At 40.4% G+C, this 24,763-nt stretch overlaps 1 protein-coding gene and 1 long non-coding RNA gene across 7 annotated transcripts; one reads left to right on the top strand and one right to left on the bottom strand.

Annotated features, from left to right (window-relative positions):
• Window positions 1-1,306: 1,306 nt before the first annotated feature.
• LOC130207806 (uncharacterized) lies at window positions 1,307-8,291 on the bottom strand. Of its 6 annotated transcripts, none has more exons than XR_008834339.1 (7): window positions 7,921-8,291; window positions 3,662-3,730; window positions 2,426-2,823; window positions 2,188-2,314; window positions 1,970-2,090; window positions 1,821-1,891; window positions 1,307-1,655 (listed from the first exon to the last, which is right to left on the bottom strand). It is a non-coding gene; the product is annotated as an uncharacterized LOC130207806 (long non-coding RNA). The 6 variants fall into 6 exon arrangements; XR_008834342.1 differs by having other exon boundaries at window positions 2,426-2,531; XR_008834340.1 differs by lacking the exon at window positions 7,921-8,291 and adding an exon at window positions 3,916-4,213.
• A 3,584-nt stretch (window positions 8,292-11,875) lies between these two features.
• Window positions 11,876-19,669, top strand: LOC130207802 (N-lysine methyltransferase KMT5A-A-like). The gene is made up of 9 exons (XM_056436519.1): window positions 11,876-12,223; window positions 12,925-13,039; window positions 13,120-13,282; window positions 13,385-13,577; window positions 13,847-14,002; window positions 15,758-15,876; window positions 17,181-17,299; window positions 18,584-18,702; window positions 19,265-19,669. The coding sequence occupies exons 1-6, from the start codon at window positions 12,146-12,148 to the stop codon at window positions 15,773-15,775; spliced, it is 723 nt and encodes a 240-aa protein (XP_056292494.1). The 5' UTR covers window positions 11,876-12,145; the 3' UTR covers window positions 15,776-15,876; window positions 17,181-17,299; window positions 18,584-18,702; window positions 19,265-19,669.
• The last annotated feature ends 5,094 nt before the right edge of the window (window positions 19,670-24,763 follow it).

Genomic DNA, 24,763 nt, shown 5'->3' with positions numbered 1-24,763 from the left:
GTTATCAAGTGTAGAGTGAAATCATTCAACATCTACATCAATGGGCTCCACATCAGTGGACTACACCTCTCATTTTGAAGAAAAAAGATTTGGAATAATTTTTATGAATATTTTGATATAAATTATGGAAACAATCTTCAATAGCTTCACTGTTATCAAGTCTAGAGTGAAATCATTCAACATCTAAATCAATGGGCTCCACATGAATGGACTACACCTCGTACTTTGAAGAAAAAACATTTGGAATAATGATTATGAATATTTTGTCATAATTTATGGAAACAATTTTCAATAGCTTCACTATTATCAAGTGTAGAGTGAAATCATTCAATAACTACATCAATGGGCTCCACATCAGTGGACGACACCTCGTACTTTGAAGAAAAAAGATTTGGAATAATTATTATGAATATTTTGTCATAATTTATGGAAACAATTTTCAATAGCTTCACTATTATCAAGTGTAGAGTGAAATCATTCAATATCTACATCAATGGGCTCCACATCAGTGGACGACACCTCGTACTTTGAAGAAAAAAGATTCGGAGTAATTTTTATGAATATTTTGTCATATTTATGGAAACAATTTTCAATAGCTTCACTGTTATCAAGTGTAGAGTGAAATCATTCAATATCTAGATCAATGGGCTCCACATGTGTACTACACCTGTTATTTTTGAAGAAATATGATTATGAATAATTATGAATTATTTTAAATATTTTATGGAGACAATATTCAATATTCCCAATGTAGTAAAGTGTTGGCTGACATTTCCTTCGTCAATCCTTTGTTGTACTAGATCAGCTATATTGATGTGCTTTTGCATAATTTTAAATAAAATGATGTTTAACCACCAATCCTGTGTTGGTAAAACTACAATACTTTCTTCCGAAGATCTCTTTTAATCATGTTTCGTTTTTAGGACAAAGTGGAGTGTCACCATTTTCTCGTCAGTCACCACCAGGATATTGATTATGAAAAACCAATGTGTATTTAAGATAGTTTGTTCAATTTGGAACCGAAATGTGTTTAGCATCGATACAATGTAAAACGGTGTCCCATTTGCTTTCCAGAAACCAGCATATTGGTTAAGGAGCACTTTCATGATTTATTATACATACTCAAACAAACAATAGATCTTATATTAACCAATTGCTTCTGAGAAAACATGTAACCCAGTGGTCATTACTTAAAGTCTGGTAATATCAGTGATTTGGTCAAATTAGTGCAATTGTAAACCTATTCTTCGTACTTTATACGTCTTGAATTAAAAAAATAGTACCACACACATTATAAGAGCCATCATAGTAGTCAAGTAGTTCCCACATTTATTCTTTATGAATGATCAGATACCAATATATACAGTGCATCCGGAAAGTATTCACAGCGCTTGATTTTTTCCACATTTTGTTATGTTACAGCCATATTCCAAAATGGATTAAATTCATTATTTTCCTCAACATTCTACACACAAAAACCCATAATGACAAAGTGAAAACTGTTTTTTGCAAATTTTTGCACATTTATTAAAAATAAAGAACGAAAACATAACATGTACATAAGTATTCACAACACCAATGTTGTTTGGTAGTTGTGCTGCTGTCATCCCAAGGCACTGCGTGTGAAACCATCTTGAGCAAGTTCCACACTGAATCTACATGGGAATAAATAAATTAAACATATTTAAAAAATGGAAACTTTCGCAAACATGTTATGCATACAAGTTAACAAAACTTGATTACTAATGTTATTCCTTGAAACTCACTCCAGGTTATCTACAGATTATCCACAACTCAGATTGTCTAAAAACAAGTCTCACCCAAACAGCATCAATAGCAGTTTTGGGCAGGTCCTCAATTCCACAGAAGGAACAGAGCTCATCCTTTGAAACTAGAAATAAATACATGTATATGAGTGTCAATTATGTATTAAGTCAAACAAATATTGATTACATATTTTGAAAAAAACCTGATTGTTTCAGAATGTCTTCAGCCATGTTTCTTCTTAGCTTTTCAATAGATTGTTTAGATGAGTTGATGCGAAAATGCTGCGGAATCTTTGGTAGTTCCATCACCGTCATCTTGGCCATCTGTCATATGGCAAAACAACACACCTTGTATGAATTTACATAGTAAAACAGCATATTGTTTGATCTATCAGAAAGACAAAAGGTTGCATTAAATAACCTGCATGACAAAGATCCCACAACTGCTGCCATCTTTCTGGCAGGTGTGGATTATCTGGCCCGGCTGCCACTTGATGTTCACCCAGTCCTCCTTTCCAAGTCTGTTCTTGCGCATTTTGAAATACTGTCTGCAGGATGAAAGGAAAATAATTTTGGTTTACATTTGCACTTATTCTATAGCCTTACTAAAGATGTGAATAACATTATATATTTCCCATAATCTAAGTAATATTACCCACGTCTTTGGCCAGCCTTTCTGGAGTCGTCAACTTCATTTGTGTAAGGGTTACAGGTACTGGAACCCAAAAGCACGACAAACACCGGAATGCAGGAGGAGGCAGTTTACTGTATGTTTCAGGCAGGGTCAAAACCAGGTAGTCAGTCCAACAGGGCAACAAATCCAAAAAGGGGCAGGCAAAATCTTGAGTCGGGTAAACAGGGTCGTAACAGGCAGGTCAGGAATAAACTCTAATAACGCTGGAAGGTTTGGCGGCGACACACAAGAAAATGTGGCAGAGGACAAGTGGAAGTGAGGGAGCTAAATAGTGAGGGACTAATGAGGGGATGGGCTGCAGGTGAGAAGGGCGTGAGGACCAGGTGAAGGGAATGAGGGACAATCAGGTGAGGATGACAGGATCTGGAATGACAGGAGAGTTAATTAAACATGTAAGCAGGATGAATTTAACTAGGAAGGTGGGGAATTCGTGACAATTTGACCCTTGCAGAGGATCAACCACAAATATGCGGTTTAAAAGGGCATGGAGATACTGTTTTAAAAAGTAATATAGTGTTAAAGCATGCCATATTTTAAACGTACCAACAACAGCAACAATAATAACATAATACATTTTATTTATGTAAAACCTAAATGAATGAGCAACATTGGAAGTATATTTATTGTACACAAGATAATCACAACTGTGAGTAAATAAAGAAACAAACCACGTTAAATAGGCATATTTTAACATTTTACTTGAAAGTACTGAATATTAGTCTGAAAATAAGATCCACAATATGGGGTCATACTCAATCAAAGAAAACTCAAGAGTAGCAGTGGGGACTACCAACGGGATCCTGTTGGATGATTCAAGTGCTTTGATTGGACAACAATCAAAGATATATTTTTCATTAAAGTAGGGATGACGACCATGAAGACATTTTAAAAGAAAAGAACAATCTTAAAATCAATCCACATGCCACAGATGTGCATGTACACAATGCAGCTACATTAGATACAAATATACAATCTCATTGTCTCTTCATTTATTAATGACAATTCATGAAAAATTACATTAACTTGTAATAAAACTTGTATTTAACATTAAATTAGATTTAGTTATATTGACTTGATTGTAGGTTGTTATTAATATTTTAAGCAATTTTAAGATTGATAACCTTAAAATACACTCACAACAATGAGCCATACATGAATGCTGTAAAGGCACATTGTACCACATGACCAGCTGCATACTCACCACAAACTTCCAGTGCACATTTCTTATGTTGACAAATCCAATGGCTCCATCATAGTCATCAAATGTGACCTGACAACATGCGTAAAAATGGAAATATAATTGTATTTTGCTGCAAAACTCAAATAGAATGTACCCAGTATGCATTATGTATTTTTCCTCCAACGGAACAACCAAAAAACTAAAGCTGCTTTTTCAAATGGATTGTTTCAAAACAACTTGATGTTAACATTTATAATAATAATATAATTACTCACCTTTTTTAACCCTTGCCTGGCCATTTGCTCTCTCATGCCGTACAAGATTAAACCCATGGTATAATGATTCATGAGGTATAGCCGGCCAGGTGTAGCACACTTATGTGGAGCCCATTGATGTAGGAAATTAATGGTTTCATCCTACACTTGATAACAGTGAAGCTATTGAAAATTGTTTCCATAAATTATGACAAAATATTCATAAAAATTATTCCAAATCTTTTTTCTTCAAAATAAAAGGTGTAGTCCACTCATGTGGAGCCCATTGACGTAGATATTAAATGATTTCACTCTACACTTGATAATAGTGAAGCTATTGAAAATTGTTTCCATAAATTATGACAAAATATTCATAAAAATTACTCCAAATCTTTTTTCTTCAAAGTACGAGGTGTAGTCCACTGATGTGGAGCCCATTGATGTAGATATTGAATGATTTCACTCTACACTTGATAATAGTGAAGCTATTGAAAATTGTTTCCATAAATTATGACAACATATTAATAAAAATTATTCCAAATTTTTTTCTTCAAAATAAAAGGTGTAGTCCACTGATGAGGAGCCCATTGATGTAGATATTGAATGATTTCACTCTACACTTGATAATAGTGAAGCTATTGAAAATTGTTTCCATAAATTATGACAACATTTTAATAAAAATTATTCCAATTTTTTTTCTTCAAAATAAAAGGTGTAGTCCACTGATGAGGAGCCCATTGATGTAGATATTGAATGATTTCACTCTACACTTGATAACAGTGAAGCTATTGAAAATTGTTTCCATAAATTATGACAAAATATTCATAATAATTATTCCAAATCTTTTTTCTTCAAAGTACGAGGTGTAGTCCACTCATGTGGAGCCCATTGACGTAGATATTGAATGATTTCACTCTACACTTGATAATAGTGAAGCTATTGAAAATTGTTTCCATAAATTATGACAACATATTAATAAAAAGTATTCCAAAAAAAATTCTTCAAAATAAAAGGTGTTGTCCACTGATGAGGAGCCCATTGATGTAGATATTGAATGATTTCACTCTACACTTGATAACAGTGAAGCTATTGAAAATTGTTTCCATAAATTATGACAAAATATTCATAATAATTATTCCAAATCTTTTTTCTTCAAAGTACGAGGTGTAGTCCACTCATGTGGAGCCCATTGACGTAGATATTGAATGATTTCACTCTACACTTGATAACAGTGAAGCTATTGAAAATTGTTTCCATAAATTATGACAAAATATTCATAATAATTATTCAAAAACACATTTCTTCAAAATAAAAGGTGTAGTCCACTGATGTGGAGCCCATTGATGTAGATGTTGAATGATTTCACTCTACACTTGATAACAGTGAAGCTATTGAAAATTGTTTCCATAAATGATATCAAAATATTCATAAAAATTATTCCAAATCTTTTTTCTCCAAAGTAAGAGGTGTAGTCCACTCATGTGGAGCCCATTGATGTAGATGTTGAATGATTTCACTCTACACTTGATAACAGTGAAGCTATTGAAAATTGTTTCCATAAATTATGACAAAATATTCATAATAATTATTCCAAATCTTTTTTCTTCAAAGTACGAGGTGTAGTCCACTCATGTGGAGCCCATTGACGTAGATATTGAATGATTTCACTCTACACTTGATAACAGTGAAGCTATTGAAAATTGTTTCCATAAATTATGACAAAATATTCATAATAATTATTCAAAAACACATTTCTTCAAAATAAAAGGTGTAGTCCACTGATGTGGAGCCCATTGATGTAGATGTTGAATGATTTCACTCTACACTTGATAACAGTGAAGCAATTGAAAATTGTTTCCATAAATGATATCAAAATATTCATAAAAATTATTCCAAATCTTTTTTCTCCAAAGTAAGAGATGTAGTCCACTCATGTGGAGCCCATTGATGTAGATGTTGAATGATTTCACTCTACACTTGATAACAGTGAAGCTATTGAAAATTGTTTCCATAAATTATGACAAAATATTCATAATAATTATTCCAAATCTTTTTTCTTCAAAGTACGAGGTGTAGTCCACTGATGTGGAGCCCATTGATGTAGATGTTGAATGATTTCACTCTACACTTGATAACAGTGAAGCAATTGGAAATTGTTTCCATAAATGATATCAAAATATTCATAAAAATTATTCCAAATCTTTTTTCTCCAAAGTAAGAGGTGTAGTCCACTCATGTGGAGCCCATTGATGTAGATGTTGAATGATTTCACTCTACACTTGATAACAGTGAAGCTATTGAAAATTGTTTCCATAAATTATGACAAAATATTCATAAAAATTATTCCAAATCTTTTTTCTTCAAAGTACGAGGTGTAGTCCACTCATGTGGAGCCCATTGATGTAGATATTGAATGATTTCACTCTACACTTTATCAAGTGAAGCTATTGAAAATTGTTTCCATAAATTATGAAATATAATTCATAATAATTATTTAAGATGAGTTTTTTCCCAAAATAACAGCTGTAGTACAACACATGGTGGCCATTTGACGTACGGTATCAATTGTGTCAGCCTAGACAATCTTTCAGTGGAGCTATTGAATATTTTTGGAATATGTTTTTCCTGGATTGCTTTTTGCAGACGGTCCCTGGGCTTAGTTCTCACAGCTGATCGCACATTGAGACCAACGTTATTTATCGATCTCGAAGACCGGCTTTTTTTGGTAAAATGAAGGTTGTAGCTTGTTGTCGACATCACTCCGGTCACAGACAGGTATTTTTTGTGTTTTAACTCCGTGTCGTTTGAGAGCTATTGAGCCGGGAAGTCCGAATCTGTGAATATCTTTCTAACTTTACTGAACTAAGTTGTCGTTACCCAGGATTTGCGGTATAAACTTTGCCAAAAATCCTACTGTATCACGACCTTCTGCTTGTTCCGGCACATTTATTATCCTAATGTTAGATCTCCTACTGCGGTTTTCCAAGTCGTCAGCTTTGTCTTTGAGGTTCGCTATCAGTTTCTCCATTTCGTCAACACGGTTGTGCATGTCTTTGATATCGTCTTCGTTTGCACTCACTCGCGTCTGTATCTCCTCGACCTCACTTGCATTGTTTAATGCAACACAGTTAATATATAATATTAATATAGATTAATCCAAGTAATTTGTCTGTCCAGAGTTGTTGCTGGTATCATATGTATATTTCCACCTCATTCTGCTGTTTCTTGAGTGTGCATTTTCTACCTGTGAGGCGAGACTACTGACTACTTGGATCCTGCTAAGTATCTTGTTTAAACTAGTTTTATCTGCTGAAGTTACTGTTGTATTTGTTGTTTAAAGCTGCTAGATTGTTAGTCTGTCCTGTTTTAAGGAGTTGTTTTGGTAGAGAGGTGTGTCCTGTGTTCCGACACCTGAATCTTCACTGATTGGACGAGCGATCATCACCTGGTTTCTATTGAGTGTCATTTGAATACCAAAAGCCAAGGGGCGGTGTCAGCGCGGCTGGAGGTAATTGGCACTAACTTGGGCTCATAACCGGCTGGGGTTTTTCGCATCAGCTGTAGCGTCAGCGTGACTCGGAGGACAAAGACGTTGGAGTCTTCCGTTGGAGGATGAGTATTTTCCCCATTTTGTGAATATGTGTGTCTTCTCCATACCTGTGCGTATCTCTACTCGTAGTTACTATAGGACTCGCTCATTCATGTACCGGAACCCCTCCTCTGTTATCCTTCCTACCCGTTCTACTCACACCCAGCACCTGGTCACAGGAGGCCTCTGGAACTGTCAGTCAGCCAACTGCAAGGCCGACTTCATCTCTGGCTTTGCTGTGGAGCAGTCGCTTGACTTCCTGGCTCTCACTGAGACCTGGATCACAGCAGACAACACGTCTACCCCGGCTGCTCTCTCCTCGGCCTTCTCCTTCAGCCACACACCCAGACCCTCTGGTCGGGGTGGAGGTACAGGTTTACTCATCTCACCCACATGGTGTTTCGCTCCCTACCCGCTCCCACTCTTTTCCCACTGACCTTTGAGTTTCATGCTGTGACCGTTACTCATCCGGTTCAACTTCACATTGTTGTTCTCTACCGTCCCCCTGGTTCTTTGGGAGATTTCTTGGAAGAGCTAGACGTCCTCCTATCGAACTTCGCGGAACACGGCCCCCCGCTCATCCTTCTGGGTGACTTCAACATCCAGACAGAAGTCATGTGATCTCTTACTCTTACTGTCTTCCTTTAACCTCTCACTCAGTCCCTCCCCTCCTACTCACAAAGCCGGCAACCACCTTGACTACATTTTCACAAGAAACTGCTCTACCTCTAACCTCACTGTAACTCCTCTCCATGTCTCTGACCACTTCTTCATCTCTTACTCTCTCTCGCTCTCTGGTACTGACAACCCACCCATATCTACAGACTCTGCACCTGTACGCGCAACATTCGCACCCTCTGTCCCTCCTCCCTGGCCTCCTCTGTCCTATCTGCTCTCCCCTCAACTGACTGCTTCTCACTCATGCAGCCTAACTCTGCCACAGACACTCTCCTCTCTTCCCTGTCTTCATCTCTTGATTCTCTTTGTCCTTTTAAGACACGACCGGTTCGGAAATCCTCTCCGGCTCCGTGGTTGTCGGACTCGGTTTTCGCCGAGAGAGCCACCCTGCGAGCGACAGAAAGAAAATGGCGCAAATCGAATCAAGCGGAAGACTTGCTCTTCTATCAATCTCTCCTCTCCTCATTCTCTACCTCTATCTCTGCAGCCAAAAGCTCGTTCTACCTGACCAAAATTCAGTCTTCCTTCTCTAACCCCAAAAAACTCTTCTCTATCTTTTCCAACCTCCTTGATCCCCCCTGTCCCCCTCCTCCTTCCACCCTTTTGCCGAGCCACTTTGTCGACTACTTTACAAACAAGATAGATGACATACACTCCTCCTTTACAAATCCATCTTCTATCACCTCACCAACACTAACTTCTTCATCCCCCTCTCTTTCCTCTTTCACCCCCTTGTCTCCCAATCAAGTTCTTAGCTTGGTGACCTCCGCCCGACCGACCACCTGCGCCCTTGACGCCGTCCCGTCTCCCATTCTCCAGGCTATTGCTCCTGATCTTCTGTCCTTTCTCACCCATCTTATTAACAGCTCACTCTCAACTGGTTGTTTCCCCAACTCTCTGAAGGAGGCGAGAGTCAACCCTCTCCTGAAGAAACCCACGCTCGACCCGTCTGAAGTCAGCAACTACAGACCGGTCTCTCTTCTTCCTTTTCTCTCCAAAACTCTGGAGCGAGCTATCTTTAACCAAGTGTCCTCCTATCTCCACAGTAACAACCTTCTTGACCCTCACCAGCCTGGATTCAAGGCCGGCCACTCGACAGAGACTGCCCTACTGGCTGTCTCTGAGCAGCTTCACACTGCTAGAGCAGCCTCTCTCTCCTCTGTCCTTATCCTTCTCGACCTTTCTGCAGCATTTGACACCGTGAATCACCAGATCCTGATCTCTTCTCTTCAGGACCTGGGGATCTCAGGCACTGCACTCGCGCTTTTCTCTTCCTACCTTAACGACCGCACCTACCGGGTAACTTGGAGAGGATCTGTGTCTGATCCTTGTCCTCTCACTACTGGGGTTCCTCAAGGCTCTGTCCTGGGTCCCCTCCTCTTCTCTCTGTACACAAATTCTCTCGGCTCTGTCATTCGTTCGCATGGCTTCTCCTACCATAGCTATGCTGACGACACCCAACTGATCTTCTCGTTTCCACCGTCCGAAACACAGGTGGCGGCACGAATCTCTGCCTGTCTGACTGACATCTCTCAGTGGATGTCTGCTCACCACCTGAAGATCAACCCTGACAAGACTGAGCTACTATTCCTTCCAGGGAAAGGCTCCCCCACCCATGACCTGACTACCACCTTCAACAGCTCCGTGTTGGCCCCTACCCTGACTGCCAGGAACCTCGGGGTGACACTAGACAGTCAACTCTCCCTAACGGCCAACATCACTGCGACAACGCGTTCCTGTAGGTACATGCTGCACAACATCAGGAGAATACAGCCTCTTCTTACTCAGAAGGCGGCGCAGGTTCTGATCCAGGCTCTGGTCATTTCACGCCTTGACTACTGCAACTCCCTCCTGGCTGGTCTACCTGCTAAGGCCATCCGACCTCTTAGGCCGCAAGGTGAACATCGAAAAGTCCTTTAGAAAATGAATCCAGCTCCACAGTTGCGCATCTACACAATATTTAGCTCATAAAAAAGAAAGAGTCGTGCTTAGCTACCAAAAAAAAGTTCGTCGCTGAATTTGCCGTCGATTCTCGATGCGACTATGTTTTATGCCGAACTAGTTTCTTCAGAGCGTAATAGGATCTTGGTCACGAGGGGTGGCACGGTTCGACACGTGATCGGTCTACACCAATGAGGTAGCTGCTTTTTGTCAACAGAATGGCAAGATGGCGGCTCCCGTGGTTGGATTCAACGTTACCGATAAAGAGGAAAACACCCTTAAAAGTGGGCTAAATCGATTCTAAATAGTGCTGTATACATAGCCGCGTCCAATAAGAACAATGAGGCAACAGAATGGCAAGATGGCGTCCTCGAGCAGTACGGAAGACGAAGAAAATACACCGGAATATATTAATAAATCAAAAAACAAATTGTTTTATGCATATTACTTCAGTCAAGCACGAGGAGGTACATTATTTCACCACTACACGATGGAATACATACAGGACAAGCCTACAAACGTGGCTCGGGTTGGACGGTGAGTCTCGGGACGTGGCTGAGAACTTCAAACACTGTGTTGATGTGGAGTTTGACAATATTCCCGAGGATGCTGGCTGCCATCACACGTGCTACCGTAGATTTACGGACAAAAAATCCATGGCAAAGGTGGAAAGAAGGAGAAGTTCGTCAACCGAGCAGGCAAACTACAAAGGGATACTCTGTCAAAGGCTGAAACATAAACAGCAGGTAAACACACACACACACACACACTGTGGTTGAGTGACTGAAAGGTACAATTATGTGTGAGATATGTCAACAAACTCATTGAGCTATCCTTTTTGTTTTGTTAAGGCCAATTGCAGAAAGCTGCCGAGTTGAAGGAGGACCAAAGTATTTTTTTGCATATAAAAGACAGACTGTGTGGCTCTGGAGGTGCAGTACCACAAAAGCTGTTATAATCAGTAGGCTACACCAGGTTTTTGATGAGGCCTGAAAAACCAGAGAAAGAACAGTAAGTTATTTATTATATTGCATTTCAAGGAGCTACTAACTTAACATTGCATAAGTAAACATTCAATCCGCATTCTGTTGTATGTACACACAATCACAACACATATTCATTTATTTCCTTCTCATTCATATGTGTTCTAGGATTGAGCCCACGTTTGATGTCAGCTATAAGATATTCTGTGAAAGGATCATTCGCCAAAGGCTGCTTGTCAACCAAGAGGTGCTGAGAATGGGCCAGCTGAGGAAGGCCTTCGTTGAACTGGTGAAAGCAAATGAAGGTCTTGATGCTTCAAACTACAGGTAACTGAAATGCATTTTTCTCTCACGTCTTATTATTTGTCATGTGCAAGTCCAGCTTTACACAACATGTGTGTGACAGGCCTGAGAAACTGTTTTTAATTCTTGCTGTGTGTGTGTGTGTGTGTGTGTGTGTGTGTGTGTGTGTGTGTGTGTGTGTGTGTGTGTGTGTGTGTGTGTGTGTGTGTGTGTGTGTGTGTGTGTGTGTGTGTGTGTGTGTGTGTGTGTGTGTGTGTGTGTGTGTGTGTGTGTGTGTGTGTGTGTGTGTGTGTGTGTGTGTGTGTGTGTGTGTGTGTGTGTGTGTGTGTGTGTGTGCGCGTGTGTCCGGACTTTTGAATACACACCAGCAACAACCGGACTTTAGGATTAGCCGGACCATGCCGAGGTCCGGCTAAAACAAAGAGCTTAAACGTCTTAAAACTGTCTAACTAACATACCCTCTCTTTTTCGTGCAAAGTCCATTTTTACCACCTGACCTACTTTTTGTGTATCCCAGTGTATAGAACAGCGACATCTATCGGCGTGAGGATGCTGGTGCAGTTTGATACACATTTCGATACACACGTGACAATTTCACGCCCTTTCTTGTGATTGGCTGTTTTTTCCCGCGTGGGAGTGACGTCGGGGGGGGGGCGTACCAACGTCAAGGACCAGGTGCGTGGACCTTTAAACAGACAGGCAGAGAGCATGCACCGATGAAGGATGAAGGATTAAACACCACCAGGTAAGCTTTTATATGTGTAAATATAAAGCGGAGCTAGCTCCAGGTGATTCGGTTAAGACTGGAGTAGATGAGAACGTGTCATTTATATGTGTAAGTATAAAACGGAGCTAGCTCCAGGTGGTGAAGACTGAATGAGATGAGTGAGGTGAGCTATGCTAGCAGGCCCTCTGGTTAAGGACAGTCGATTCACGTGGTGGTTTAGCTCGTGTTATCTCGTGCTTTATCATTGTCACGGCCTGTGTCGAGCCACATGGCGTGTTAGCTTGCTGCTGTTAGCGACCGTGCTAACCGCTAGCTTGCGAACGTGCTAACGCTAGCTAGCGCTCGTTTGCTAACGTTAGCTTGCTAGTGAACATACTATGTGGCTTGATACAAGGTAAAAGGTTGACGTTAGCATGCCATTGTAGCTTACATCACATCTCCTCACCAGTCTTGACTGAATCACCTGCAGCTTGCTCCCTGAGCTGCTAGCACTAAGCTAATGTTGATGGTATGTTTACTCTGGGCCTTCAGAGAGGATGATTAGCAGTCCATGTAGACAGGTTTGGAAGAAACAAACAAAGCAAGGGGCTTACCTTACTTCTACAGTTAATCTTAGATAGTCTAAAGATATTCTTAATATGTAAATCTGTGAAGCAGTGTCAAATAAAAATGTGAATGGAGCAGTTATTCATTTTCTTATTTTATCCAAGTTTATTACTAGTTTAAATGGATATAGAATATGTTCTGATCATGCATGTTCTATAAATGAAGATAATAATCCTGACAACCATCTTCTTTGGTCATTTCAGCAAGAGAATATGCACCGGCGAAGACGCCTAAATCCAAAGGCTGATGCCAACTTTTACATTGATACTGGAGGGGACAAAGTGGGACTTGACATCAAATACATCAATGCCTTCAAAGGTAAGTTGAATGTTCTAATTTTGTAACCATGATTATAGTAGGAATAAACTTAACAAACGTTTTTTCTCTGTGTGGAATAGGTCGTGGCATCTTCACCTCTGCTCTATTTGAAAAGGGAGACTTTCTGTTGGAATATAGAGGTGAATTAATAAGCCAGCAAGAATGTGAACGGAGACAGAGACTTCATAACGACTGCCTGAAGGTGTTCATGTTCGAGTTCTATTTTAATGGAAAACTATGGTGGTGCGTATTGTGTCAATGCTTCGTCTAATCCAAATTCAATGACACTTTGCCTTTATTTTATATATTTACTGTTATGAAACTGATATACTTTTGTTTTTGTAGTTTTGATGCAGCAAAAGAGGATGGGTCACTTGGAAGACTTGTGAACGATAATAATGTCAACCCCAATGCCAAGATGAAGTACCTAAACATACAAGGGAAGCCCCATCTGTGTTTGTTTGCAACACGAGACATCAGTCAAGGAGAGGAGGTCACCTATAATTATGGTGACTCGGATTGGCCGTGGAGATGCAAGGTAGTCAAAATGTTACTTTTAAAGTTCTTTCTAAAGGAAATGCTTATACCATATGATATGTCACATCCATGAATAATGCTTAATGATGTCCAAGTAGCTTTGATTTTACATTAATTTACAATTATCTTTGACAGTATTAAAACGGTTATTGACATTGTTGGTTGATGAGGTGAAAAAGAAATGTTGCTACCTACAAATATCAAAGTTTCTGCTGTATTGATTATTCAGTTTTGACCTGATCCCGTTGGATTGATGTTTATTGTTAATAGCTTCAGAAATCTGAAGGAAAGTCTTCGGACGGGAGGCAGGGTGAGCGTCCATCTACATCCGAGCCTTCTCAGAGTACTCAAAAGGTGTCAACAAGTAAGAGGCAAGAAAAGAGATCTCCAGGTGCATCAACTAGTCTGCTCAAAAGATATGAAAAGGTAAGTCATATTTGTAGTTTTATGTTTTAAGCTACATATTACGGTGTAAATTCCTCTTTATGCGTCAACATCTTTCTACACATAATTTATTTTTTTCTCACTGTGGCTGTCTGATTCTTCATAATTAAAAAACAGATTAATTTAGTTAATTTATCTTTTTTTGTATTCAATATTGTAAATAAATTGCAGAGATATATCAAATGGAGGGTTACATTTCCAAACTTTGCGTATCTGACCGTTGGGCTTTTAATCCGCCCGCGAGTATTATACTTATTATAAGTTATGGTAAAGACCGCTGTAACGCTTCTCCATTCCCGACTTGAGTTTCGAAGCAAGATGATGGCATCAGACCAGCATTTATGTTTCTCAATGCTTATTTATTGCTCAGCGCTCTTTGAGGCTGTGTGTGTCACTCTCCTGGAGCAGAACACGGCAGATACACACGGTATCCTCCGACTTTACGTAAAGACCGCTGTAACGCCTTCTGCTGCAGAAGAGCGCACACACAAAGCTTAAAGGAGCGCTGAGCAATAAATAAGCATAAAGAAACATAGATGCTGCTCTGTTGCCGTCATTGTGTTTCGAACGGAGAAGTGTTACAGCACTGTGCCATGCTTTCTGCCGACGTATCAGGCTGCGATTCCAGCTTGCTCTCTGCTCACTTCCACCCTTTCCTCACAGGCAAGCTCGCCAAATATCTTACGATTGCCGTAATGTACCGCATACCACTGAAACGCTCCGCTTCTTAGCATTCCGAATCCTTTGGAATTACGTCGGAAAGTGTTAACTTTAATTTGAATTTGGCATGTCACTTTCTGTCGCCGGAGACATGGTTTGTACGACAAGAGTTTTAGAGTTGTAAAATTAACTGACAGCTGCATCCAGAGTATTGCTCCTCGGCATAAGGAACATCAGACCCATGTGACTGCACCGCCCTATTAGGCGATTGGCCTGGACCTCCACAATATTTTCTGTTCTTCATGTGGCCCTCTGGGAAAAATAATTGCCCACTCCTTGTGTAGACCCTCAAATTACTCTTGTTGTAATCTGGCACTATAGATACAATTTCAGGGGGGCCACCCTGTTATAATGGTATGGAAATACTGGTTTGTGTTTGTCGGTCCCTCCCCCCTGAAGTTGTAAGCCTAGGGGTCAGAAACACGGTGTAAGATTGTATCCATATTCGACTGCTCAACCTCAGCAGCCCTCACAAAAACGCTGCTAGTATTTAGCCTTGTTTAGAGTGTAATCAAGTAATGCAAATGTATTACGTCTGTTGCGTTCAGGGGCAGCGGTGAGGAACGGACATCCCGGGGTCACAGGTTTATTACAGGAGATCATAACGTTGACAATTTAGTTTCTGCGTGTTGTCATTCTTTCAAAAGAGAATCACGATTTATCTCAGAATACATTTTTCTTTACCTCACTTACTACTAATGGGTGTCAGTGTTTCCCCTAGGTTTACAGCTTCAGGGGGGGGGGACCAGACCGACCGACACAAACACTTGAAACATTTTGGTGTTCATTTATTTTCATGACCACAACAAAGGGTGCACATTTTGTCACTGCAGTGGATTTTTCGGGCCTTTTCAAAGAAGGATTCCAGAGCCTCTTGATAAGGGCCCGAGCACTGACTTAGTCGGAGCGGAGGACCTCTCACGTTCATGATTCCCTGAGATGATCATCTATTACAACACTTGATGGTACAGTTCCACATCCTATTTACTGTCTCTTTCTACCCCTTTTCTGCTCCAGATGATAACAGTGAGCTGATTGAGTCTGCTCTGAGGGACGAAACTGACCAGCTTGAGACCTCTGTGGATGGCCTGAATCCAACATTCACACAACTTGGTCTCCTCAACTGGGTTGAAGAGGTAAGCAAGTCTAAACTTAAGTTTCATTACATTATGTGTGAACAAAACATTAAATCCTCTTCATGTGTGCGTCTGTGTGTGTATGTGTGTAGTCTCATCATATGGTTTGGATGGACAGGGTTATATGAGGACACTAGACATTCAGAATCAACCTTCTATAACTATTGTGTGTGTGAGTGTGACCACCTCATATGGTATATAGGGACAATGATATATGAGGACACGAGACAGTCAGAATTGACATTCTATAACTATGTGAACTACTCTAAACACTATTCTGCCTTTCATTTATCTCTGGAGTCAGATGACATTGAACAAACTCTATGGAATATCTTAAACCTCCATGAAGTTTGATAAATATCTTTACCTCGGGATCTTTTAAAACCCTTTTACATCTGTAATTATGACGGTCCACCCAGTCTCTTTTGTTCTTTTTTTAATCAAATGTGTCATAAGATTAATTTAGTTGTATCTTTTTTAAAAATTCAATATTAGTAACAAATAGAGATGTGTCAGATGTACATTTCCAAGCTTTGCAAAGAGAACCAACAGTAGAATCGGGCCTGTTCCTGATTCTTTTTGTCAACAGTAGGATGGTTCTCATTCAAAATCTGCCGTTTTAAATCAAAATATGTCATCAACGTGAATCGTGTAGATCAGAGCGCATTCACTGCTCCGCTACCTGTGACACTGCCAGCACGCATTGACTGCAAGGGGGTGGACTGCCCAGTGCCCACACACACACACACAAGGCAGCGATCACTCACAGCGAGTGATTGGAGACATGGCATCAAGTGCAGAGGCGCTTTTGCTGGCCGTCCGTGGCTTTTTGGAAGTACTATGTCTAAATTGCAGACAGTGAAGGAAAGCCAACTTTTTTTGATTACTATTATAGATCAATTTACCAGTATCAAAATGTGTGGTATTGTATAAAATTCTGGTATCGTGGTATCGGTTATCATGATATTTATGGCAGGTATCGTAGTTATAATGTTGGTATTGTGACAACCCTAGCAAGAGGCAGAAAAGACTGTCGGGAAAAGGCTCATGGCTAAGCAGAGCAAATGAGTACTTTAAGGACTTGCTCAGGACAAAAAAAGGATGTTGGTTCATAAATGACTTTAACCAGATTGTACATTTTGAAAATGTATATTTTTTATTATTATTAGGGCCCGAGCACTGACTTAGTCGGAGCGGAGGACCTCTCACGTTCATGATTCCCTGAGATGATCATCTATTACAACACTTGATGGTACAGTTCCACATCCTATTTACTGTCTCTTTCTACCCCTTTTCTGCTCCAGATGATAACAGTGAGCTGATTGAGTCTGCTCTGAGGGACGAAACTGACCAGCTTGAGACCTCTGTGGATGGCCTGAATCCAACATTCACACAACTTGGTCTCCTCAACTGGGTTGAAGAGGTAAGCAAGTCTAAACTTAAGTTTCATTACATTATGTGTGAACAAAACATTAAATCCTCTTCATGTGTGTGTATGTGTGTGTAGTCTCATCATATGGTTTGGATGGACAGGGTTATATGAGGACACTAGACATTCAGAATCAACCTTCTATAACTATTGTGTGTGTGACCACCTCATATGGTATATAGGGACAATGATATATGAGGACACGAGACAGTCAGAATTGACATTCTATAACTATGTGAACTACTCTAAACACTATTCTGCCTTTCATTCATCTCTGGAGTCAGATGACATTGAACAAACTCTATGGAATATCTTAAACCTCCATGAAGTTTGATAAATATCTTTACCTCGGGATCTTTTTAAAACCCTTTTACATCTGTAATTATGACGGTCCACCCAGTCTCTTTTGTTCTTTTTTTAATCAAATGTGTCATAAGATTAATTTAGTTGTATCTTTTTTTTAAATTCAATATTAGTAACAAATAGAGATGTGTCAGATGTACATTTCCAAGCTTTGCAAAGAGAACCAACAGTAGAATCGGGCCTGTTCCTGATTCTTTTTGTCAACAGTAGGATGGTTCTCATTCAAAATCTGCCGTTTTAAATCAAAATATGTCAACGTGAATCGTGTAGATCAGAGCGCATTCACTGCTCCGCTACCTGTGACACTGCCAGCACGCATTGACTGCAAGGGGGTGGACTGCCCAGTGCCCACACACACACACAAGGCAGCGATCACTCACAGCGAGTGATGGGAGACATGGCATCAAGTGCAGAGGCGCTTTTGCTGGCCGTCCGTGGCTTTTTGGAAGTACTGTGTCTAAATTGCAGACAGTGAAGGAAAGCCCACTTTTTTTGATTACTATTATAGATCAATTTACCAGTATCAAAATGTGTGGTATTGTATAAAATTCTGGTATCGTGGTATCGGTTATCATGATATTTATGGCAGGTATCGTAGTTATAATGTTGGTATTGTGACAACCCTAGCAAGAGGCAGAAAAGACTGTCGGGAAAAGGCTCATGGCAAAGCAGAGCAAATAAGTCCTTTAAGGACTTGCTCAGGACAAAAAAAGGCTGTTGGTTCATAAATGACTTTAACCAGATTGTACATTTTGAAAATGTATATTTTTTTATTATTAGGGCCCGAGCACTGACTTAGTCGGAGCGGAGGACCTCTCACGTTCATGATTCCCTGAGATGATCATCTATTACAACACTTGATGGTACAGTTCCACATCCTATTTACTGTCTCTTTCTACCCCTTTTCTGCTCCAGATGATAACAGTGAGCTGATTGAGTCTGCTCTGAGGGACGAAACTGACCAGCTTGAGACCTCTGTGGATGGCCTGAATCCAACATTCACACAACTTGGTCTCCTCAACAGGGTTGAAGAGGTAAGCAAGTCTAAACTTAAGTTTCATTACATTATGTGTGAACAAAACATTAAATCCTGTTTATGTGTGCGTCTGTGTGTGTATGTGTGTGTAGTCTCCTCATATGGTTTGGATGGACAGGGTTATATGAGGACAAGAGACAATCAGAATCGACATTCTATAACTACTGTGTGTGCGTGTAACCACCTCATATGGTATATAGGGACAATGATATATGAGGACACTAGACATTCAGAATCAACCTTCTATAACTACTGTGTGTGTGTGTGTGTAACCACCTCATATGGTATATAGGGACAATGATATATGAGGACACTAGACAGTCAGAATTGACATTCTATAACTGTGAACTACTCTAAACACTATTCTGCCTTTCATTCATCTCTGGAGTCAGATGACATTAAACAAACTCTATGGAATATCTTAAACCTCCATGAAGTTTGATAAATATCTTTACCTCGGGATCTTTTTAAAACCCTTTTACATCTGTAATTATAACGGTCCACCCAGTCTCTTTTGGTCTTTTTTTAATCAAATGTCATAAAATCTTTTTTTGGACCAGTGTCAAGCATCACCTGGTGTGCACAACAATATCCTCCTTGGACAAGTATGTTCAATGTTTGGGACCTGTATCCTCCAAGTGGCGTGGCTATGAATGCAGAGATAAGATATTTCGTGGATTGGTACAAAGTGCGTCTTGGGGTATTAGGTCGGTATATTTGCTGTGTTCAAATGTACAAACCATTCTATAATGAAACACTTATGACAAATAATCCTTAATTCACAGCATAGGATGCTATATCAACTATTTCCAAAATTGTGAAGTGTAAGTATATCATTGAAATTACTTTAAAGTGTTTTATTTTTGCCTTATTGGTACTGACAAGATCTCTTATGGTTTAATGCTAGAGGTTCTTTTCCAATACACCAGCTGTTACACTTAAAAGTGTAAACATGGGCAACAATTATCTCTATAAAGGGACATTTTGCATGTTCATGTATTCCAGATCTCTGTATTGCTCTGACAGGAACAACTGTGGTATTTAAACTTGTACTATATATTCAAAATGTCTTCCAGTTTGTTCTGGCATCAATCCTCAGAAGAGTTACAAATGATAACCAACACCCATCACAGGTGAGTGGAACACAGAACAGAGCACATGTGGTTTGTTGTTGGTCTTTAGCTGTCTATCATTTTAAATCCTTTGTTTTCTTACCAGTTTCTGGAGTGCATGTCCGATGAGGAATGCACACCGGACTCGGAAACACAAGATGACGACGATGATGATTATGATGATTCCGATGCAAGCATCCCCATTACGCCTCATCAGTTGAAACCAGGACGGATTCAAGTGAAACCAGTACTACCTGACGCTGGAGCATCTCATGGGTCAGACACAAGCATCCCAGTCGTCAAAAGATCGCCCAACTCTTCAAATCACTTCCAATGCTGCTGAAACCTCGAGTTACCAACGACTCAACACAGGAAAATTGTGAAGTTGAACTTAACAGACAACAAGTAACCACAAACGATTACTGTTATGTTTATGGTAAACCACAAAGCAACACTATCTGTCTCTCACTGTCTTTATGTCTCTCTATCGATCTCTGTCTCTCTCTCCTCACTGTCTATGTCTCTCCATGTCTCTCTCTTTGTCCCTTCACTGTTTATGTCTCTCTCTGTCTCTCTTTGTGTCTCTCTCCTCACTGTTTATGTCTCTGTGTCTGTCTTTATATCTCTGTCTCCTTATTGTCTATGTCCCTCTGTCTCCTCATTATCTATGTCTTTCTGTGTCTTTCTCTCCTGACTGTCTACGTCTCGATGTGTCTGTCTCTTGTCTTTATATCTGTCTCTTTATTGTCTACGTCCCTCTGTGTCTGTCTTTATGTCTCCCTCTGTCTCCTCATTGTCTATGTCTGTCTCTATGTATCTCTCTCTCTCTGTCTCCTCCATGGATATGTCTCTCTGTCTGTCTGATGTCTCTCTCTGTATCCTTACTTTCTATGCGTGTCTGTCTGTGTCTTTATGTCTCTCTCTGTCTCCAAATTGTTTATGTCCCTCTGTGTCTGTCTTTATGTCTCTCTCTCTGTCTCCTCACTGTCTATGTCTCTCTATCTTTATGTATGTCTCTCTCTGTCTCCTCACTGTCTCTGTCTCTATCTTTATGTATGTCTCTCTCTCTCTGTCTCCTCACTGTCTCTATCTTTATGTATGTCTCTCTCTCTCTGTCTCCTCACTGTCTCTGTCTCTCTATCTTTATGTATGTCTCTCTCTCTCAGTCTCCTCACTGTCTCTGTCTCTCTCTCTTTATGTATGTCTCTCTCTCTGTCTCCTCACTGTCTCTGTCTCTCTATCTTTATGTATGTCTCCTCACTGTCTCTGTCTCTCTGTCTTTATGTATGTCTCTCTCTGTCTCCTCACTGTCTCTGTTTCTCTATCTTTATGTCTCTCTCTCTCTGTCTCCTCACTGTCTGTCTCTATCTTTATGTATGTCTCTCTCTGTCTCCTCACTGTCTCTGTCTCTCTGTCTTTATGTATCTCTCTCTGTCTCCTCACTGTCTATGTCTCTCTATCTTTATGTATGTCTCTCTCTCTGTCTCCTCACTGTCTATGTCTCTGTCTTTATGTATGTCTCTCTCTGTCTCCTCACTGTCTCTCTGTCTTTATGTCTCTCTCTCTCTGTCTTTCTATCTTTATGTATGTCTCTCTCTGTCTCCTCACTGTCTCTGTCTCTCTCTGTCTCCTCACTGTCTATGTCTCTCTATCTTTATGTATGTCTCTCTCTCTGTCTCCTCACTGTCTATGTCTCTCTATCTTTATGTCTCTCTCTCTGTCTCCTCACTGTCTCTGTCTCTCTATCTTTATGTATGTCTCTCTCTCTCTGTCTCCTCACTGTCTCTGTCTCTCTATCTTTATGTATGTCTCTCTCTGTCTCCTCACTGTCTCTGTCTCTCTATCTTTATGTATGTCTCCTCACTGTCTCTGTCTCTCTATCTTTATGTATGTCTCTCTCTCTGTCTCCTCACTGTCTCTCTGTCTTTATGTATGTCTCTCTCTCTGTCTCCTCACTGTCTCTGTCTCTCTATCTTTATGTATGTCTCTCTCTCTCAGTCTCCTCACTGTCTCTGTCTCTCTATCTTTATGTATGTCTCTCTCTGTCTCCTCACTGTCTCTGTCTCTCTATCTTTATGTATGTCTCCTCACTGTCTCTGTCTCTCTGTCTTTATGTATGTCTCTCTCTGTCTCCTCACTGTCTATGTCTCTCTATCTTTATGTATGTCTCTCTCTGTCTCCTCACTGTCTATGTCTCTCTATCTTTATGTATCTCTCTCTCTGTCTCCTCACTGTCTATGTCTCTCTATCTTTATGTATATCTCTCTGTCTCCTCACTGTCTATGTCTCTCTATCTTTATGTATATCTCTCTCTGTCTCCTCACTGTCTCTCTATCTTTATGTCTCTCTCTCACTGTATCTGTCTCTCTGTCTCCTCACTGTCTCTGTCTCTCTGTCTTTATGTATGTCTCTCTCTCTGTCTCCTCACTGTCTCTTTCTGTATGTATGTCTCTCTCTGTCTCCTCACTGTCTCTCTATCTTTATGTCTCTCTCTCACTGTATCTGTCTCTCTATCTTTATGTCTCTCTCTCTGTCTCCTCACTGTCTCTGTCTCTCTATCTTTATGTGTGTCTCTGTGTCTGTCTCTCTTTCTTTGTGTCTATGTGTGTCTCTATCACTGTCTTTGTGTCTCACTCTTTCTCGCTCTGTCATTCTCTTCGGTTGTTTCTAGCTTTAAAAAGTATTGTTTACATCCCACTATAGGCTTGTTCCTCGATTGTTTGTATCTTAAAAAAGTATTGTTTACTAACCACTAAAGTCTGGATACAGCAATAAACTAAATGATAAAGCGCCCCAGCTCTTTGTTGTGTTTTTCATGTTTAATGAAAGCCAGAGATTGAAGCCAGGGTGTTCAGTCACTGGCTGGTTCTCTCTGCGTAGATGGAGAGATGTATCCATCTATTTATCCACGTACTGGCTCACTCTGGAGGGGGGCAACGTGCATGCCTCCAATTTGGTCATCTAATAAGATTTATTTTGATATTAAATTGACTGTTCCAGTAATACTGTGTCTTGTCAGGTTAGTGTGTATTATGTTAATGAGGAGGCGGGGTTATTGTCCCTTTAAAGACCCAACAGTGTTTTTTTAGTCCTTATAAACCACACTTTTGTCAAAAAAGAAATGTCTGCCTATACCACCATATAAGTAGGTGGCTGTGTATGAAGTTGTGTGCTGTGTATCTCAAATCTAAAGTCAGCTGAATTTTTTTCAGATTTTTAAAAGTGTTTGAACCTAACTGCCAAAGCTGTGGGACCTCGGGAAAGGGTAGTCCATCTAAACCATAGCCGGGCCTGTATAGCGAAAAAGACTGTGTGTGTGTGTGTGTGTGTGTGTGTGTGTCTTTCTTGGGCATCTTTGGTGTTCAATGTGCTGTATGGCAGATAGGTTCTAGCCTGTAATGTCTTGTACCACCTGCACCACTCTCTGCTTTTCATGATACTCCTGTGACTCTTAATTGTCACTGTTTTGTTTTGTTGCAGACAGGATATGTTGAAGAAGAGGCTGGCTCGTGATTTCCCCCAGCTGGTGTTTCACATCCCCACCAAGCGCAACATCTGCGAGCTGGTTTTTGCAGAGACCCTGTCAACCATTGACATTACCAAGGTGTCATCAGCTCTCGGAACCAGTGTGTGTTCAGCCTTGATCGGAATTCACACATTCTCTGGGTGTGACTCCACAAGTGCCTTTTATGGCAAAGGGGAAAAAAAGACATTTTCTGTTGCATGTGAGAAAGGTGAGTACCTAAAGGCTTTTAAAAGTTTAGGTACTCACTTTAACTTGGAGCAGTCAACATTTGCACTTCTTTGCCAGTATGTGTGCCACTTATATGATCAGCCAGCTGCCGATAATGTAAATGAAGCTAGGTACAAGGCTTTCTGTATGGCATCATCAGCCTTGCCAGAAATATGCATTCCCCCAACTACTGATGCCCTCCAACAGCACTGCAAAAGGGCAAACTACCAGGCTGCAATAATGAGGTCCTGTCGCAAACAAAAAATAAGTGCTCCATCACCTGCTGGATATGGTTGGCAAATAGAGGATGGGACCTTGCACATCACCTGGATGACCAGAAATCCGGCCCCTGACAGTGTTTTGCATGTCATACACTGCGGCTGCAAAGGTGCCTGTGAGACAGGAAGATGTTCCTGTTTTTCTGCAGGATTGTGTTGCACAGACTTATGTCGTTGCTGTAATTGTGCCAACACCAAAGACACCGAGCAACTGGAAGACAACTGCCCTGACACTGACAGTGAGGACTGAGCATCCTTAATATGTTATTTCTTTTGTAGTTTTGTACAGTTTTATATATGTCATATTTTTCATAAAGATTGTTTCTTTTGTTCATCAGTGTTGTTTTCATTTGTGGAAGAATGAATGAACGAACGAACAAATGGTCATTGGTATAAGTACAATTACTGCCTTTTACTGCCAAAGACTGTACTTCCTACTGAGGTAGGAAGTACAGTCTTTGCCTTGATTTCTTCAGTGTGTGCTGGGTGTTCACAGTCCATGTTAGATCGTCAGTAAGGTGTATTCCCAGGTATGTCAAACTTGATCTAAATGACTTAACATAAGCATAACATGATCGTATATTTGCCTCATTGTTCTTATTGGACGCGGCTATGTATACAGCACTATTTAGAATCCATTTAGCCCACTTTTAAGGGTGTTTTCCTCTTTATCGGTAACGTTGAATCCAACCACGGGAGCCGCCATCTCGCCGTTCTGTTGACAAAAAACAGCTACCTCATTGGTGTAGACCGATCACGTGTCGAACCGTGCCACCCCTCGTGACCAAGATCCTATTACGCTCTGAAGAAACTAGTTCGGCATAAAACATAGTCTCATCGAGAATCGACGGCAAATTCAGCGACGAACTTTTTTTTGGTTGGTTAGCACAACTCGTTCTTTTTTATGAGCTAACGATTGTGTAGATGCGCGACTGT

The sequence above is a fragment of the Pseudoliparis swirei genome, chromosome 18 (genome assembly GCF_029220125.1).
Source record: "Pseudoliparis swirei isolate HS2019 ecotype Mariana Trench chromosome 18, NWPU_hadal_v1, whole genome shotgun sequence".
Lineage (NCBI taxonomy): Eukaryota > Metazoa > Chordata > Actinopteri > Perciformes > Liparidae > Pseudoliparis > Pseudoliparis swirei.
Note: the sequence above shows the minus strand (reverse complement) of the source record. Positions and strands in the feature narration are given on the sequence as shown.

Excerpts from the sequence above, each read along its gene's own strand:
- LOC130207802 (XM_056436519.1), top strand. The coding sequence starts at position 12,146 with ATGTGTAAATATAAAGCGGAGCTAGCTCCAGGTGATTCGGTTAAGACT. Across the intron at positions 12,224-12,924 it reads AGAACGTGTCATTTATATGT|CAAGAGAATATGCACCGGCG; the intron begins GTAAGTATAAAA and ends TGGTCATTTCAG. Across the intron at positions 13,283-13,384 it reads TTTAATGGAAAACTATGGTG|TTTTGATGCAGCAAAAGAGG; the intron begins GTGCGTATTGTG and ends TTGTTTTTGTAG.